Genomic DNA, 18,406 nt, shown 5'->3' with positions numbered 1-18,406 from the left:
CAGGGAAACATTTTAACCATTTATCCACTAGCTAGCTTTAGCTAACGTGAACTATTTTAATAATTTATCCCCTACTTTACTATTTTAATATTTAATGATTTAACACATTTAACAGGTACTTTTAGCAAACTGTTTTAAACGTTTAGCTAATGACTCCTGACAGTTTTTAATTACTGCTAGCTATTTAACCATTTATCCAACTTTTTTGTTAACTGTTTCAGTCATTTTCCTTTTTAGATTTTTCTGCTTGCTTGGTTACCAGTTTTCACACTCTCTGTCACAACATCTTGTGTTCAGGTGTTACAGCCGCCTGAATAGAGTAGTGCAGGAATGAGTCTTAAAACGTGGAAATGAGTGTTGCCCCTCGTCTTGAAGTTGAATTTTTTTTAAATAGGTTTTTGGTTAGATGGTTAACACAGGCTGGAGAGACTTTCATGTTTTGTTCTATGACAAAATACATCACTAAATCTCCCACTAGTGAATTCTGAAGCTTTTAGGTGTCTTTAAAAAAGTCGGGTGCTAACAAGTGGATAAATGAGACTATAGAATGTCATCACGCAAAACGCAGCCTTGTTGTGTTGGCAACATTAAGTCATGTGACGGTAATGTAGTTTGTTTATTATGTTTGCTTTTTACTCTTGGTGATGCAGTTACACTTAAAAAATCATGAAAGTCATGTGTATCAATAACTTCTATTTTCCACAGAGCTTATTTTCTGTAATAATTCCAAAATTGGATTTACTAAGGCAACACTAACTTCTGTGTCAGCCTTAAAGGAAACATCATCCCTGCAGCACTCTATATGTGGTTTTTATAAAAATTAAAGTGTGATTTCAACTTTTTCCAAATTAGTTGAGCCACTCCACAGTCTTTCTTCCTGCCCCCTGGTTGGTAATCACCAATATAGTGGACTCAAATGAATTGACTTTAAATTCTGTAAGTGACTGTCATCCAAGGCCTGTGACATAATCCAGACCAGATGATCATGATAGGACTGTTTCTAGCACTCATGTGTTACAGTACATTTGGTAACACATGTGGTTATGACTCTGTGTGGGGGTAAATGGCCAGCTCACTTTGGGCTCACTAGCTTCCATCGCATGCTACCTAGTGGAGTCATGTCGATGAGAAATGAGCAGTGCCTGCCCATACCACCCTCTATCTTTAGCCTCTGCCCAAACCAAAAACACATTTACAAACATTCATTTGCCCTGCCCAGCGTGTATGTTAACCCCATTCATTTTGGCCAATCCATATGTTCAGTGTACACGCACAGGCTCCGATGGGGAACTAAAGGGCCTTTATGACCGCTGGCTGGGGGAAACCACAGGCGGATGAGTGGCCCTGTACACTGCATTCTTTCAGAGGCCTAGGCCTGCTCACAGAGCTCCACCACTGGGCTCTGCCTGCCTGGGAGAATCGGAGCGTGAAAAACTGAAAAATACATTGATTTGATGCCATGGGCTTTTCCACCAGTCTGCTCACTGGCTAAAAGGCTCCCTCTGTTTACATTCAGGTCAATTAGAGCGCTCAACTCTTCAGAAAACACTGTGATAGTCGCCGTTGTGAAAAGGTACGTACAACTCGCTGACCCCCCTCCCCGTCCCTTTCTGCCCTTTCTTGTCCTTTTCCGTCATGTCTTTTTAAGTAGCTAATGATTAGGAGTATTGTCAGGAAAAAAAGGCCTGACTCAGCGGAGGTCTGTAGGCCATATGGAGCAAACACCTGATGTTCTCTAAACAAGCATTTGTCTCAACAATGTTTGGGTGCTAACGTGTTCTCTTTTTAAGGCCAGACAGAGAGGAAGCCTCTGTGATGCCCCTGATCAATGCCGGCTTTAATAGGGTGAGCGACATTGTGTGTTAACGTGTGTGTGTGTTTCTGCTGCTGCCTGTATTTGTATTATTCTTTCGATGTGCTTTTTTATATCTCTACTGTCAACACTAAGGCAGGAATACAGATTGTAAATCCTCTTTGTTTGCTCAGGAGACATGTGCATTAAATTCCCTGCACCTAAATCATTGTTAAGGCATCAGCAGCACCGCAGTTTAACATGTCCTGTAATGGATACACTGACATGAAAATGGGATTTTAGTTGATTGATCTGTGTTGACCTCTGACCCTCAGAGATATGTGGAGAATGCCAATATGATGGCCTGCTATAATGAGCTGCTACAGTTGGAGCATGGAGAGGTGCGGGCGCAGTTCAAACTGAGGTTAGTTGCGTACTTTGTAGCGTACAGTGTTGTAGTTTCATTTTATATTAATTCGATACAGTAGTAGGGGAGACTGGGGTTGGTTGGCACACTTTTCACTCTCTGTCGTAATTTATGTTTGAATATTCTAACCAGCGGCAAATGAAAGGTCAAGGTCTTAGCAATAAATAAATACATTTTAATTTAAACAAATGTTTTCTAAAATTTGGGATTAAAGTCACATTCTGCATTTCTGCCAACTGGCTCCATCAGAGGGTTGGTTGGCACACTTCATAGAGTCAGTTGGCACAATGTTAAAAGGCTGTTGATACAAGAAAATAAAGCAACCAATAGAAATGAATTGAACATTTATTTCAAACAAGAACCAGAAAACATGAACATTTAATTGAATTTCTGCCCATTTTTTAAAACCAAACAAAATTGTTTTTTATCTTTCAAAATACAGTTACAGTCAGGACTGGTAATTTTACAGTTGGTTTGCACCATAGACTGTATAAATAATGGATGTAGCTACCATGACTCCACACTGGTTTGTGGACTGCTATTTTGAAGCCTCATGTTCGACATTTTCGACAATATCTGTATGAGAGGCTGGAGCTGTGGCGGAGCAAGACTGGATCTGACTCAGAGACTGTAGCAACCGCTAGTGACGCCTTGCAGACAGCCTGTCAGTCAGCAGCCCCACCCTTAAACAGGCATAACTTTGGGCCTTAATAAAATGTAAATTGGTGAGTTATAAAAAAGATTCAACCCCCGTACAGTTGTCGGTAATGTTAGAATTAGCTGTCGAGACAAAAACTGTTTTTTGTACCAGGCTGTAAACATGTTTATTTCAGCTTGGGCACTTTAACATGGAGGTCTATGGGGGTTGACTCCGTTTTGGAGTCAGCCTCAAGTGGCCATTTGATGAACTGCAGTTTTTGGCACTTTCACACCGACTTCATTTCTCAGCCTCAACTTTGTGATTGAATTATGTGACAGCTACAATCACTATCATCAAACTTTCATATCTTATATCAAAATGTCGCTGTTTCCTTTGTCTATTAACTGGACATTATTAACCCTCAGAGTAAGTTAGTGACTTTCAGATGTTTTATCATAGTAGATGAGAGCAGGTAAAGAAAGCAAACATTTTTATGTTACACTTTTGTTTCTCTGACCTTCAAAGGACCAGCAAATAGCTGTGTGCCAACCAACCCGGCTCTCCCCTACTCTTATTTAAAGCTGTTACACTGAGAGCAACACATCAGAAATATGAGCTGCTTTTAACAATTCTATTTTTTTGTGCCAGTTTTAATAACTCTTTCTTTAAAAATGTTTATAAATAGATGCAGGACACTCTGCTTGTTGCATATGTTAACAACAATTCTGATACTGGTGTTTTTTGCCTGTACAAGGGCTGGAAATGCTATTTTCACAGCCCTTGAACAAAGCCAAGAGGCCATAGAGATCACTTCTGAAGATCAAGTAATTCAGGTGGGTTTCCAGTAAACTTTAATACTTCTTATTTTGATAAACAGTTCCTCCTTTTCTCTCTGTCCTCCTTCCCTTTCTGCCTCCCTCCTTCTCTGCTGTTTTTAGTGCCTGTTCGTATCTTGTGATTCCAGAAATTAGTAGTGATAGTTGTGGTCTCTGTCCCTCTGAATTGCTCCTTTTGTTAACATCAAAGCACTGCAGCCTGTTATCACGCTATGTTTTCACATAAAATATATGTTTTTGAACTCCACGAAATAAGCAACAAATGTGTCGGCTTCTCTCGTGGTTCATGGTATCTCATCATTTTAACTGTGATTGAAGTCATTGTGGATTTTATGAACAGTCATCTCAGATCAAGCCTGAACACTGTGTTGCCTCTCCTTCGCAGTACGTGAACCCTGCCTATGAGTCCATTATGGGCTACCAACAAGGCGAGCTAATAGGGAAGGAAATAATAGAAGTGCCTAAAAGTGAGAAGAATAAGCCTGATCTCCTTGAAACAATAAATTCCTGCATACGGAAAGGAAAGGTAATGTGCATTCATTAAATAATCTACACTATACATTTCATGTTCATTGTGGGTTACCGAGTCAGGAACTTAATCTCGCCAGGAAAAAAAATCATCACCTTCTTGTAATTGTTGATAATCACACATCCATAGCTTTGACGCTTCAAACTCAGATCACTCATGTAAGCACTGCGGATATCTTCTCCTGCCTTTGTGTCTGTGCATGCATGCGTGCTCGTGCATCCATGTGTGCTGTAAGTCAGCACCACTGGCCATCCAGCAGCTCCGTTTCATGTGCATTAGAACAGTGGTTGATGGCTGTGCTGTAATCTTACTACACAGAGAGCGAAGGTCAGTCCTAGACAGGCTAACAGCAGGAAAAGTCTTTTTAAGCTGCCACAGCAGCCTGTAGGTGGGGGGACATGAAACAAGCGTGCCGGACTCCAGGAGCGCTCCCTCTACCCATTAAAGCAACTCGCTGCTCTCTGAAATGCTCTGACCCATCCCTCCTCACCACCTAACCTGCGCCACAAACACAGATATCCTACACCCAATCCACACCCACTTTTAGGACATTTTCAAATGATAGTTATTATTGTGTCGTGTCAATTGTTGTTGTGATGAATGGATCCTTTGTCTGTACATTTTGTGTCTGTATGTTTCATTCCCTCTGTCTGGGCTCTGCCTCGTTATGTTCCAGGAGTGGCAGGGGATTTATTATGCCAAAAAGAAAAATGGAGACAGCATACAGCAAAATGTGAAGATCACACCTGTAATTGGACAGGGAGGGTGAGTGACAGTATGTTAAGGCCCGGCTCATTCAGTCTCGCTAAATGTAAATTACCCTTCCAGTAACTGAATAATTACACTGGATAATATATGAATGAATAATGATTGTAACCTTTTATTTTTGCTGGTGTACTAATTAGCTTTTGTCCTTCACAGAAAAATCAGACACTATGTGTCTATCAACTGGCCTTTAAATGATAATAATAAGGTGAGATGTGTTTCCAGTTTTGCTGATTAATAATGAATGAAAGGGACTTCCTGGACGGCCGGTATCAATGTACTGTTTCTATCTTGTCCACGCAGAGTGATAAATTGACTGAACGTGTGCAGGCAGAGTCTCAGACAGGTAAGATCCATCTTGAAGATGCCCTCTGAGTGCTCAGTCTTAACTCTACTTTGTATTAGAATAACAATACAGGTGGTTTATTTTGCTATTTAGTCTTATTTAGTCTTTCAGATTTGAGTAGTTCAGGTTTTCTCTGATGGACAGCATCAGTGATGGAAGTTCTTTCCATGGTGGCGTCACTTGTGATCTGTCACAAGGTTCGAGGATGTGAGGGCCAACATTTGTTTGCCATTAAGAAACAAAACGTTAGTTTCAGTTTCACTCAGATGTTACACTAATTTTAACTGGACCAAATATCTGCTAGATGTTAATAACAGTAAATTAGACACATTTGGGAACATGAGCTTTGGAAATATGTCAGCAAACGTATTGCACCATGCCAAAAGAAAAATCATTGTTCTCTTTAATCATGACCAAAATTTCAAATGCTGGACTTCCAGAGTGTCCAGTCCTGCTTTATCTGGCTGAGAAACACCTCGAAAGAAATAAATTCTTTCCATTGTTGGCCTTGAAAAAAGTTATCCACGCTTTTATTTCCTCTAAACTGAACTATTGTTCCTTACTGCATTGTCGTATCAACTGTGAAGCCAATTCACAGCTGCAACTGATTTCAAAATGCAGCAGATACGCTCCTGACAGGCCAACAAAGCAGGGATCATATCTCTCGTGTGTTGGCGTCGTTTCACCAGCTCACTGAAAAGAAGTGACTTTCAAATCTCACCGTTTGTTTATGAAGCTTTGCGTGGTCTTACAGCACAGTATATTTCACAGTAACTCTTATGCAACACCCTATGTGTCCTAGGTCTCCTGATTAGGGGCTCTAAAGGCTGAGTATGCTTTGTATGTTACAGGATAACTCTACTAAAAGTGTTTAGTTTTAAATTCATAAAAAGCTCTTTTTCTTCTCTCTGGCTGTTCACAGTGAGTGTTTTTCATTTCTTTTGTTTCTTAATATACTGTTATTTTTACTATTAGTTTTTAATTACATTTACAAAGTTTCTTTCTTTTTTTTTTTTTTTTTTTTTACAAATAGTACAAAAAAATAAGCACTTAAACGTAAACAGCACAGACTAAACAAAAGCGCAAGCATCATCTCTGCAGTGTTCATACCTGTAATGATTCAAAAGTCCATCAGCTCAGGACCACTCCTTGCAAGTGACCCATTCTGGACCCATAAAGAAGTCCCTATGACCAAAGCACATAACAAAAGCCCACTCCCTTTATCTGGATGTTAATTCATTGAAAAATTAATATTATAATAATCAAACATTAGACACACATCCAAAAAAAAACAAATATGTTTCTCAAAAATACAATTTCTGGCTCCTCTGACATGTTTACTCTTTTTGTAAAAGACAAAACTGATCCCAGACAAGCAAATATGATTCTCTGCAGTTATGCAGGTTGGCTGTCATTAACAAAAATTATGTATTCTCTTTCATTAACCCACTCTCTATACTGAGGTCAAACTCCCTCCCTCAAATGTGTATTAATCCACATCTGAAAGTAGTCCTTAACAAATACACTACTTAGTCCTGAGTGAGAAAGATCTGCTTATAACTACAGCGCCCAGCTGTTTTAGAAAATTCCTGAACCTTTTATAGAAATGAAACAATTTATTTTTTACCATTAAAAAAACAGATTGACATCCTCAGTATGAATTAATGGGCTGATGCCATGTAGAGGTCAGAAAGTACTGAGATGGACTAAGACGGTGTTGGTTTTGATCTTTTTATGGGATTGTTGACAGTGAGAAAAATATGGAATAAGGCCAGTCTTGTCCTTGTCCTAAATGCAGAGGACAAGGACTAAATGATTTTGACCTTTGAGGTTGACGTGACAATCCCAGTTTTCTGGAGTATTTCAAGTAGCTTGTTTGGATATAAGTATGATGTTTAATATGACACAAAATTATTACTTCTCACTTGTTCCTATCTTTGACCAATTATTATAGTTTTACTGTCTTCAAACTTCAAAACTAAACTTGAGAATAATATAATAACCACAGAATCAGTAAGTTATCAAAAACAGACCGTTGAATTCTGTTTGGACTGATTTAGATTTCTCATCTTCTTGCTAACAGTTTTGTAATGGGTGGCCAAAGTCAGCCTTGTCACGAAACTTGAATTCTCTTTGCGTGTGCGTGCTAATGTAAGGTGTTTTTCCTCCCCAGACATCCAAACCAGTAAGCACAAAGACCGGAGGAAAGGCTCTCTGGACGTAAGATCCACAACGTCTCGGGGGAGCGATGGTGAGAGTGAAGGGAGATAGATGATGGAAACTCTGGGCGTTACTCATGAAACCATCTCTGTTTGCTGTTTGTTTCAAGTGTTGATTGGACATACACCCAAACAGGCTCATTAAAGAGAAAACTGCAACTTAATTTGTTGTTGAATTATAACATAAGGATGTCTTTTTTTATTCATCCTGACAGGGAGCTCACAGCGACGGCACTCCTCAATGGCCCGAATCCACTCCATGACTATAGAAGCTCCCATCACCAAGGTGGGTTCATCTTGCTCCCCATCTTCCCTCCCAGCCTCTATCATATGATTAGCACTTTGTACTGATGCTTTGCACCTCATGACTGAACTCTTGGGTTATAAAACTGCCACAACCGCCATGAGCACTTCTTGTACAGTTGCTAGTACCGAGGCTAGAGGCCACACACACCATGTCAAGAGGAGATAGGCTGATAAAATGCCACATTTCATGCACAAGACAGGAAAGCATGTCCGACCAGAATGACCTGCTGTTTCAGTGGTTTATGTAGTCTGCAGCCTGGATAGTCGGAAACAGAGAAAGTCCCCAGGGATGGGTCATATGACACACTGCAGTTCCACTGCTGTATCATTTGACTGTGTAGTCAGTCCCTGTAGGCGTCATCCTCTCCAGAATAAAGCACTGATAGAACTGCTGCTAGTGTGTGTGTGTGTGTGTGTGTGTGTTACCTAGAACTTGTGTTCTTGCATATGCTTGCTGACCTCGCCATAGGTGCCCAATGTTAGAACCTCCAAGTTCATGTTTTGAAGTAAAATTGTAAATCTCTCTGTACGTTTTCTGAACGTCATACTACTGGGCTTGTTTTTTTATCACTTTAAAAATATTTTAGTCTGCGCTGGGATTGCCTGCACACAGTTCTCAACATGGAGTGTGCTAACAGCGCAAATAGTGCTAACAACAGCAACAGAGCTAATGGTGTCAATGAGGGGGGAACAGGAGGGTGGGCATTACTCTTGTGCGTCCTTACCATTATCAGCAGTAACCATCCGTAACCTCCATATGAGCACAGTGCAGAGCAGCGACAACTAGCTAGCCAGTGGGATACACACACAGGGACTCAATGCAGTAACACACACACACACATACACACAGCTGGACCGTCTACCAGACCAAAATACAGGGAATCTCAGATTACAACACACACTGAGGTAGTATGACTTCGTTCTCTGCTCAGGATGCCATTACTCCACTATATCGTTATACCATAAAACTTCAGTGAAACGCCTAGTCCCTTTTACTAGCCCAATGTGGCTTTATCTTGACAAATAAAGGCCTGTCTCAACTGGTCTGGTTTCCAAGCATTTTTCATAGTAGTTCTTCAGATGTATAAAAGGCTGGCTACCCCAAATGATGTGTCCATTTCTCATTTACCCTGTAAGTTATTCATATATCTTTAGTCCGTAAGGGTCCACAGATCAAAAGAATCAAAAGGGTTTTTCATAAAAATGAATCCAAGTTGTGAGCATTGTTTCAACGGGATAAAGTAGAGTTGTGTCGGTATGCCGGGTGCTGTAATCCTTGAGTGCTGTAACTCTCTCTCTGATGCGCTGTCTGTCGGGGCTCACATGAATGATTCATAGTTAATATGTTTTTTGAAGCCTAATTTTTATACAAGTAATATTCATACTGGTTTAAATAAACCATTTTTTTTCCAACTTTTGGACAAAGCCAAGCTCACTGTTTCCCTGTTTCCAGTTTCTATGCTAAGCTAAGCTAACCGTCTCCCTTCTGTATCTCTGTATTTAATGGAAAGAGTGGTATTGATCTTATAATAATCTTTATTACGTACTCAAATGGTCCACACATACATACACACAACCATTACATACATTTAAAATACATCATTAAAAATAAAAATAATATAGAAATATATACTTTCATATAAGTAATTCATCACTGTTCGTTCAAAAGAGGTGCAAGCTATCATGCCAATGCTTTCGAAGCCTGGATGTGAACCGATAGCCCATCATAGGGCAGGTTAAGGCCATAATAATGCTATTTTCTGACAAATCCAGTCAACACATAACATTAAACATTAACTTTCGTAACAGTGCCAGACACGTTGGTACATTAGAGGACACAAATAACTGGCTGGCACTGTGCCACCTAGGAACACGGAGCAACAGCCTCATGGCATCATTATATGCCACTCTAAGCCTCTGCATACTTTTCACTCTGTAAGAGGACCAGAGATGTCACCTCACCCTCAGCAAGAAAGTGAATGAGCAGAATTAAGACTTCTGGCCACATCACACTTATTTCAATCTCTTTACACTGGCTCCCAGTATGTTTCAGGATTGATTTTTAACGTCTTATTGATGAATTTCAGGGCCCTTCATTGTATGGCCCTTGCTATATTTGTGGCCTTTTAGGCCCTTATAAGCCTACAGGGCACAGAGCCTTTCCAGTCAGATCCCAGAGGCGTTGGAATAACCTGAATAAAGCAGCTGAATTCTTATCTATTTGAAACTTAACCTGATTTTACTTGATTTTACCTGAATCGTCTTTTTTTATTTGCCTTTTTTATTCTGGTCTTTTATTAAACAGGATGTGTTTTCAACTGGCTTTTATTGCTGTTAGTTTTTGAAAAGTGCTTCACAAATAAATATAACCTACTTATTTTGTCATGCAGGTAATCAACATTATCAACGCGGCGCAGGAAAGCAGTCCTATGCCTGTGGCAGAGGCCTTGGATCGGGTACTGGAGATCCTGAGGACGACTGAGCTCTACTCCCCACAGTTGGGCACCAAGGATGAAGACCCCCATACGAATGACCTCGTGGGGGGGCTGATGACGGTAAGCAGCAGGCCCCGTAGAGCACGAGAGTCCTTCAAAAAGTCTGAAACACCCAAACAGCTTCCTTCCGCTACGAGTGAATCGACTCCCATATGATAAGACACGTCAGAGCATTTGTGGAATTCCACAGTGATAACACGCATGTCTACATGATGTCCATGAGGCATTCACAATGAAAGGTCATTATCATGTGTTAAATGAAAGAAACAGAGAGTGTGAAGGTGTGTGTGGATGTTTGTTTTTGTGAGAATTTGTGTTCATATTTGGGGGAGGGAGGGAGAGACAGAGAGAGAGATTAACAGACAGCAGTGGTGAAGCACAGAAGTAAGAGTGCCAAGTTGGCAGTCTTGGCAACAACCCCAGAGGAAGTGTTAGATTGTCCTTTGTGCTCCTGTAGGCTGGAGAGGAAAGCCCACCCCGCCCTCTCTGCCTCCCCCCTCTCTCTCTCTCTCTCTCTCTCTCTCTCTCTGCACACATGCACACAGTCACACTCACATGAACCTCTTCCTCTCGATTCCACAGGCCTGGAAACATCCTGTTCTTTGGATCAGATGAATAAGCATGGCTTTACTTATACATGTACACTCTGGATACACAGAGGAAGATACACATAGTCCTTCCAGAGAAGGATTTGTTCTGCATAAGTGATAAAGGCTGATGAAACCAGAAAACCATGAGGCGTCAGTTCGGGTTCAGACGGTTGTTTATGTGTGATCATATTGGTTTATGAGGTGCCTGGTTGCATATGTGTTTGTTGTGGTGAGGTGTGCTGGGTCTGAACTCAGCAGACCCAGTCGCCGTTAAGAGAAGAGCTGTCATCTTTCTGGGGAGAAAGTCTTAAAATAACCAGTGTGTACAGAGGCAGCGCCACCATGAGACAATGCTGGGGTCAAAGATGAGCCAGTCTCCTCTTCCTTTTTCACTTGTGAAGTAAACATTTCACTCTGCGACACACACCCATGGACTCACTAACGCCCAAAATATGTACAGTATATCTTCCATCAGAGTGACTGGGCGATGTAGGCCTGTCATTTGCGTGGCTGCCAAGTCAAGTAGCAAAACTGTTTTTGAGGGAAGTGGAAGCCTTAATGCTCACGATATTTTATATTCATGTTTTAACATTTTCATGACATACTGTAGCCTGAGGACACAGTATTATACTGCACAGCATTACATTTGATTTCATTGTGTCTTCTTGTCACAGTTTTTCTTTGAGAGACACATTTAAACAATATTTATTTTTCTTAATAAACTGTAATGAAAACAAAACTATTGCAGTGATTGCTGCAAACATTAAACAAGACTAAGGACCGTATTGAAACGATGACCGGGCATGATCTAAAGTGCTTGGCACAAACCACATTTAGGGTGTGTCCAACTCCACTTTTGCTAGTTAAACAGCGCATAATCTGGATGCAAAGTAAGACACAAGGGGCAAAGGGGTTGTATTTGGTCCTTTAAAAGAGAAATTTGCCACATCTAGTCAGTGTAGATGGTAAATGTGGTCGATTGAAGCAATAAGTTCGTCAGTGCATGCTGTATTGACAGAGAAGCTTTTCTGAATTTTCCGTCTTGAACATAGAGGCAGTTCAAGAACAGCTGTGCAAGGATGCACTGTGCCTGAGCTCCTGATGCTACCCCCAAAACCTGCCCAGCACGTGGAGAAGGATGTCTCAAACAGATGAACAGAGAGTTACTTGCCCTGGGCAAGTGTTATTGTCAAGCCCTGTGACAGGAAAAAAAAATAGCTTTGGTGGACACACAAAGCTGCCAGTTATAGTGCACTCAGTGCCCTGTGGCCGACTTAGTTACCCTAGAGATAACCCATGCAGATTTCTTTCCCCGACAACCAATCGATTGGTTGAATAATAGGAAGAGTTGAAGTCAAATACAGCCCTACTGTGTTCACATTTTACAGAATGTAATTAATATTTTCCTCATTATGCATTATTTCACCCACCCGCATCCCATCTGCACATCACTGTGTGTGTGTCAAGCAGAGTGTACGCGCGTTGTTAACCTGCCTATGTAGGCGCAACTCACTATCTGAATAATGCGCCCTTTAAATAGCCGGAAAATACTCCAAGATGGGTGCACAGAGAGTCGCAAGTACATTTCCTACTTACACAGTGTGGATGCTGGCAATGAAAATGACAGCTGCGTCGGTCTGAAAACTAGCAATGACAGCTGCGCTGTGCGCCACTTTACGCCGGAAGTAAGATAGGGCTCTATAACACTACAGTACCACTAGCAGCTCTGTGAGTCTGTGCTTTGAGCTACATGCTACTGTCAACATGCTAACATGCCCACGGCATAGACTGTATATGGCTCACAGTGACAATGCTAACATACTGATGTTTAGCAATACAGTTTACCAGGGCCACCATCTTGGTTCAGTGTGTTACATGAACATGTGCAAAGGAGGAGGCCGAGGAGGATGTCTGTAGTGTTGCAGGTATTTGGTCATAAACACTAAGTATTTAAGTCAGAGGGTGCTGGAGATAGGGGTTAAAAGGTCAACAAAGTAATTCACCCCGTGAGGAACATGAATGTCTGTACCTGATTCAATCCAGTGTTGAGACATTTCACTCAAAAACACAGATGTCAGCCTTGTGGTGGCGCTAGTGAAACATCAGGGGATCACTGTTGTCATTCAACCTCTGGGGACCATGAATGTCCGTACAAAACTTCATGGCATTCCATCTCATAGTTCCTAAAATGTTTATGTCTGGATACTCAATTGGTCAACCATATAGCTGGTGTGTCTAAAAACAGTTTGATCAACCTTCACTGTACCAGTTCTTAACGTACAGCTTATTATCCACAGCAGATTCAAATCACAGACCCAGAAGAGCCGGCTCATTATACTTCTAACCACTGAGAAGCTGTGTTTGATTATTTGGGTGATGAAGTGTTACCCCACTGATAAGCCCCATTTACTATCACAGCATGCAGCACTGCCCAGAGGAAGACAAATGTCATAATGGAATAATTTACTGTGGATTATCTGACATGTGTACATCAATTATCACAGTGTCATTTCTGACACAACTATTACAGTTCAAAATATGGTAATCATTTTCTAAACTGCATATTGGTTTCATTATTAAGCTCAGCTTGGCTGCCTCATCCCTCCACTCCCTCTGTGTGCTAGTGGGGGGAATGATATGAGGTGTCAACATAACATAGCCTCCAAAATATTGTGTCATAGCCACAGATGAAAGAACACTCATAAAAGTGTTAATATGGAAAAGCTGGGACATCCATGACTTTGTTTCCTCTTATTTATTATACTGTTTGTTACACTCTTGCCTCAGTGCAAATGCATGTCCTTCTGCAACTTTGAAAAATGCAGCAACAAAATCGAACTCTGTTTCTCTATCATTAAATCACACTGACACATGATAAACACAGATCACAACTGTCCTTTTTGCTGGAAAAAAAAACAATTGAGCTATTGTGATTTTAGTCATGGGTAGAGCTGGGGTAGGCAGGAATCTGGAAAAGGCAGAATCTAAAAATACACCCTCCTCCTGCACCTTATGAGACCGAAATTGACGCAAGAATTAGCGAGCTAGCCACCCCACAGTCCCTCCACCTCGCCCCCCGCCTCTGTGAACTGCTTCCCCAGTAGGAGAGCAGGCAGCAGCTCAGGAGATGAACCTTCAGTCGGCAGTTGTGGTGGCTCATATTTGGCCAGCACAAACCCTCCAACACCAGGTGTCACAGCAGGCTGGTGGCCAGCAGCATCACCAGGTCTAACCAGTGTAACAGCAGCAACAGAAAGTTTGCTGATCCAGCAGGGAGTCTGGGCTCTCCAGTTGTCTGGCACTAAGGTTTACGCTGGCTGGATTCACACTGCTGCAGCCACTGACTGGAGGTCAGGCTCCAGAGCTGCTGCCTGTTCTCCTTCCAATGAGATGATTTGTGGTGGTGGGGAGTGAGGTGGAGGACACACTGTGATTTTAGGCTCTTGCTAACGTTAGCTACATTATCTCTCTGTCTCGCAAACGTTTTGCCGATACTGACATGTTTTATTTTGTTGCCAGACTCTCATTTTGATAAGTTCATCTTCCTATTTTTGGGTTGTTTTGCGGTGTACGCAGTTGTTACCAATGCTGGAATAGCAACTTTCTCTGCATGATTCTCTGCCATTGAATCAGACATTCACCAAAGGGATGTGAACACGCATCTGCATTGGTAAAACAGCCAGTGGGAATGCCCTCTCTGTGAAATGACCTTTGATGAACCAAAGTTTCCCATCATGGCCTAGTCTAGTTTTTCTCAGACCACTTGAATTAGAATATGTTCCCAGGTTACTATGGTATTTTTGCCAAATGAAGCCAAAATTGTACTGCTTACCCCTGCTTTATCAGTTTATTTATTGAGTTTTTCACCATACAAAAAGCATTCTGCAGAGGAAATGAACCTACCCTAGCTTTAAAGAGTTTTAGGCTGTCATTAGCTACACAAAAATGTTTTTTAAAAAAACCTGAAATGATTAAATGACTAATGTAATCACACAGAATCTGTCCTCCTGGTGCTCTGAGGTGTTCAATAAGTGTGTTTCTTATCTCCTGACCTGTAGCTTCATCTGGATGTCATTTGTTTTGTTTAGTGGATCAGTGAAACATCTGTGATATTTGTCACACATGATGAACAAGTCACAGTAACATGACTGTTCTCACCCAACTTCCTTCACTCTAAAGTCCGAACTGATGTCTCTGTCTGTGTTCCCAGCTGCTTAATTTAGCACAGATGACTTTTATATCAGATCTGATGTCAGAGTAAATGTCTCAAAGGAGCCAAACGATTACCATCCAAATTTATTTCGAAGGTCCTTGCATTTTTTTAAGAGGCGTGACGCTGGTGCTCCAAACACTGAGCTGTACTCCTTATGTGGCTGTTCAGAAAGGATTAATGATGCAGTCAGGTTTTTTTTTTTTTTAACCTTACTCCCTGACACTGGTTCTGTTTTTTCTTGTTCACAGGATGGTACACGTAGATTGTCAGGAAATGAGTACATCCTTGCCACAAAACGTAAGTTTACACAAAGCATACAGGAGGGACTCTGACTCTGACACAAAGTGCTGTGCTGCCTTTTAGTTCTATTTAATTTTCCAGCTCTGTTTATCTGAATGCCTTCTGTCTTGTGTCTTGCTTTGCACACAGAGCCCCACCATATCCCCAGCCACCTGACAACTCCTCTGTCTTTAAATGACATCCCCCCTCGTATCGCCCAGACCATGGAGAACGAGGAATCTTGGGACTTTGACATTATCAATTTGGAGGCTGCAACCATGAAACGGTGAGGCAGCAACAGAGTTAAGGGCTACCAGAGGAACTGTGTCAAACTTTTTGAGAGCTTGGGGTGAGAGTTTGTGTTAAACGACCATGCTAAATCCTCCCGCAGGCCTTTGACCTACTTGGGCATGAAGATCTTCTCCCGATTTGGGGTCTGTGAGTTCCTAAACTGCCCTGAGGCCACTCTGCGCTCCTGGCTACAAGTGATTGAAGCTAACTACCACTCCAGTAACTCCTACCACAACTCTTCTCATGCAGCTGATGTCCTGCACGCAACGGCGTATTTTCTCTGCAAGGAGAGGGTCAAGGTAAATTAACTAACAATTAATAACAAAGCATACTATTTTAAAATACTTGTCAAACTTGCAAAAATACCACGTTTTCCTTTCAGGATGTTGCTGCTGGTCCATAGTTTAGGCTAAGGATGTGGGTTCTTAATTAGCCGGTGGACAGAAAATTCATTGGCAACTATTTTGATAATTGATTAATTGATTAGTTTTCAAACAGAAATGCCAAAAAATGGTTGGTTCCAGATTTTGAAATGCGTGCATTTACTGCCTTCCCTTGTGGTACTAAATAAATGTATTTTGGTTTTGGAATATTTTTTGGACAAAACAAGCAATTTCAAATGTCACCTTAATAGTAATAATATTAAACTTTATTCATGTATCACTTTCCTAACAATGTTACACAGTCATACAAAAAAACAGACAAGGCAGATAAAACAAGAATTAAGGCGAGGGATGTGGGCACAGAGGAAATAAAGAAGATAATAAAATTAATGAGATCAAATGAATTGGAATCATTACAGTAAAAATAGAAACGTATCAAACCTTCCAACAGCTTTCAGGAAGACAAAAGTTTTGAGAAGAGATTTATTCTTTACCATGGGTGTGATTGTCATGTTTTTTTTATTTTCAGTTAATTCATTAATTTTCACAAAATTATTGACAAATTAATCGATAATGATGAAAACATTGTTTTGCTTTTATCACAGAGGCTTTTGAACTTCGTCTCAAGTCACTTATTTGTGTATTTGTAATGAAATACAGCAAAAGTGGCACTGAACGCTCTGTTGTTGCAGTTTTTACAGTGGGGTCGGTGTGCCACAGGCGTAGAGTTTGAGTCAGACATAGGGACAGGGGCGTAACTATAGACAGTGCAGGCAGTGTGGTTGCACAAGGGCCCATGAGGTGGGGGACCCATAGAGAGTGGGCCCTTCAATGATGCGTCAGGTGGAGAGTGGGCCCTTCAACAATGTGTTAGGTGGAGAGTGGGCCCTAATGAGTGACTGCCACTTTGACAATATGCCTGTGTTCAAAGAAGAACTCTCATTAAATTAAATACAGTGCCATTTGCTATATATGCCCTTACAAAAGGCAAACCTACCTTCATTATGTGTTTTCTTGTTAAATAGTCAGCAGTTTCTATAATAAAATTATATGCTTATTCCAAATAAATTACCACAAATGTTGAATTAAATTAATATTTAGAATTTTCTTTGGTATTTTCTGTCATATACAGATAGGCAATGATGATTGCTCGGTAACATGTATATTGATGTTATCCACAAAAGCATGGACTAGGGCCAGTCATAATAGCGTGCGCTGGGGCGCTGTCTTACACCACCACTGCATAGGGGACACATCCCCTTCAATATTAAGAACTTTTGCCTTTGTCCCCCCCTCCAAAAAAATACCAAAGAAAATAAAAAAATATTAATTTCATTCAATTTACTTTAACAATTTTAATAGTTTATTATAGTTTATTTAGTAAATAAAATGCATTTACTCTATAAATTGATGCAAAAAGGCACAAATTGGTGCATAAAATTTGAAGACTGCAGGAAATTAAGTGACATTACATTTTTCCTCTGCGTTTAGTAATTCAGTGCACACATGCTGACTTCTTCTCATGCCTTTTTGTTTTTATCCTTGCAGTATGTTGAAGCCACTCTGCCCATGGAGCACTATTAACAACTGTTATGTCAAAGTCAATGCTACATACAAAAAATAATTTGTCCAAAATACTGAAATGTTCTGTGTATGTTTGATTTAAGAGAGAAACAAGGTGGCAGCACCGGTTAGGTAATGAGAAGATGTTAAACTACATGGCTGTATACTTCAATACATTGCTGAAAGTCAGCGTATTAATGTAAGCATTAGCATGTGTTACAGGCTGCTATCCCTCTGTTCACCCCTGCTTTGGCTCTGGGCCCACACACCTACAGATTTTACTACTATGAGGAGCAGCTCTCGGCTCAGTCTCGAATGTCAGGTGTCCTGTCTGATCCTACCTTATCCAAGAGAGTCATGGTTTTGGCCCAAGTGTGTCAGTGGCTCAGTGGCTGTTTGAGGCCATGCACTGGCTAAGCTGATTACCAAACCGTCTATTTCTGCTGTCAGTGGAGCGATCTTTCATTGGCTTAGCCAGTGAACTGTGAAGTTACATCACTCAAGGTTAATGAATCCCTGGAACTCTGCAGACAGGTTAGCAGGTCTGTTATGTTGCAAATTAAATTGGAAATGAGGAAATTTTTTGATGATCTGTACACTGTACTTCCTGTGACACGTGATGAAAAACAACCCAAAAAGCATAAATATGATCATATATGTTCTGTTAATATTAAAGCCAATATTACCTCTCAACTGCTGGCTAAACTGGGTGCAAGTCGCAGCTCTGTCAAT

General features: G+C 40.9%; 1 protein-coding gene across 1 annotated transcript in view; it reads left to right on the top strand.

The window, feature by feature from the left end:
* pde8a (phosphodiesterase 8A) overlaps positions 1-18,406 on the top strand; it is a 66,034-nt gene that overhangs the window by 41,048 nt on the left and 6,580 nt on the right. The window contains exons 4-17 of the mRNA XM_050044838.1: positions 1,517-1,573; positions 1,791-1,845; positions 2,128-2,216; positions 3,614-3,692; positions 4,081-4,221; positions 4,901-4,989; positions 5,146-5,197; positions 5,293-5,335; positions 7,509-7,586; positions 7,770-7,840; positions 10,251-10,415; positions 15,407-15,455; positions 15,588-15,723; positions 15,829-16,027. Of these exons, the coding sequence (XP_049900795.1) occupies positions 1,517-1,573; positions 1,791-1,845; positions 2,128-2,216; positions 3,614-3,692; positions 4,081-4,221; positions 4,901-4,989; positions 5,146-5,197; positions 5,293-5,335; positions 7,509-7,586; positions 7,770-7,840; positions 10,251-10,415; positions 15,407-15,455; positions 15,588-15,723; positions 15,829-16,027 (1,303 nt within the window). The remainder of the gene's footprint in view (positions 1-1,516; positions 1,574-1,790; positions 1,846-2,127; positions 2,217-3,613; positions 3,693-4,080; positions 4,222-4,900; positions 4,990-5,145; positions 5,198-5,292; positions 5,336-7,508; positions 7,587-7,769; positions 7,841-10,250; positions 10,416-15,406; positions 15,456-15,587; positions 15,724-15,828; positions 16,028-18,406) is intronic.

The sequence above is a fragment of the Epinephelus moara genome, chromosome 1, assembly GCF_006386435.1.
Source record: "Epinephelus moara isolate mb chromosome 1, YSFRI_EMoa_1.0, whole genome shotgun sequence".
Classification (NCBI taxonomy): domain Eukaryota; kingdom Metazoa; phylum Chordata; class Actinopteri; order Perciformes; family Serranidae; genus Epinephelus; species Epinephelus moara.
The sequence above is the reverse complement of the archived record's forward strand: the minus strand, read 5'-3'. Positions and strand labels throughout refer to the sequence as shown.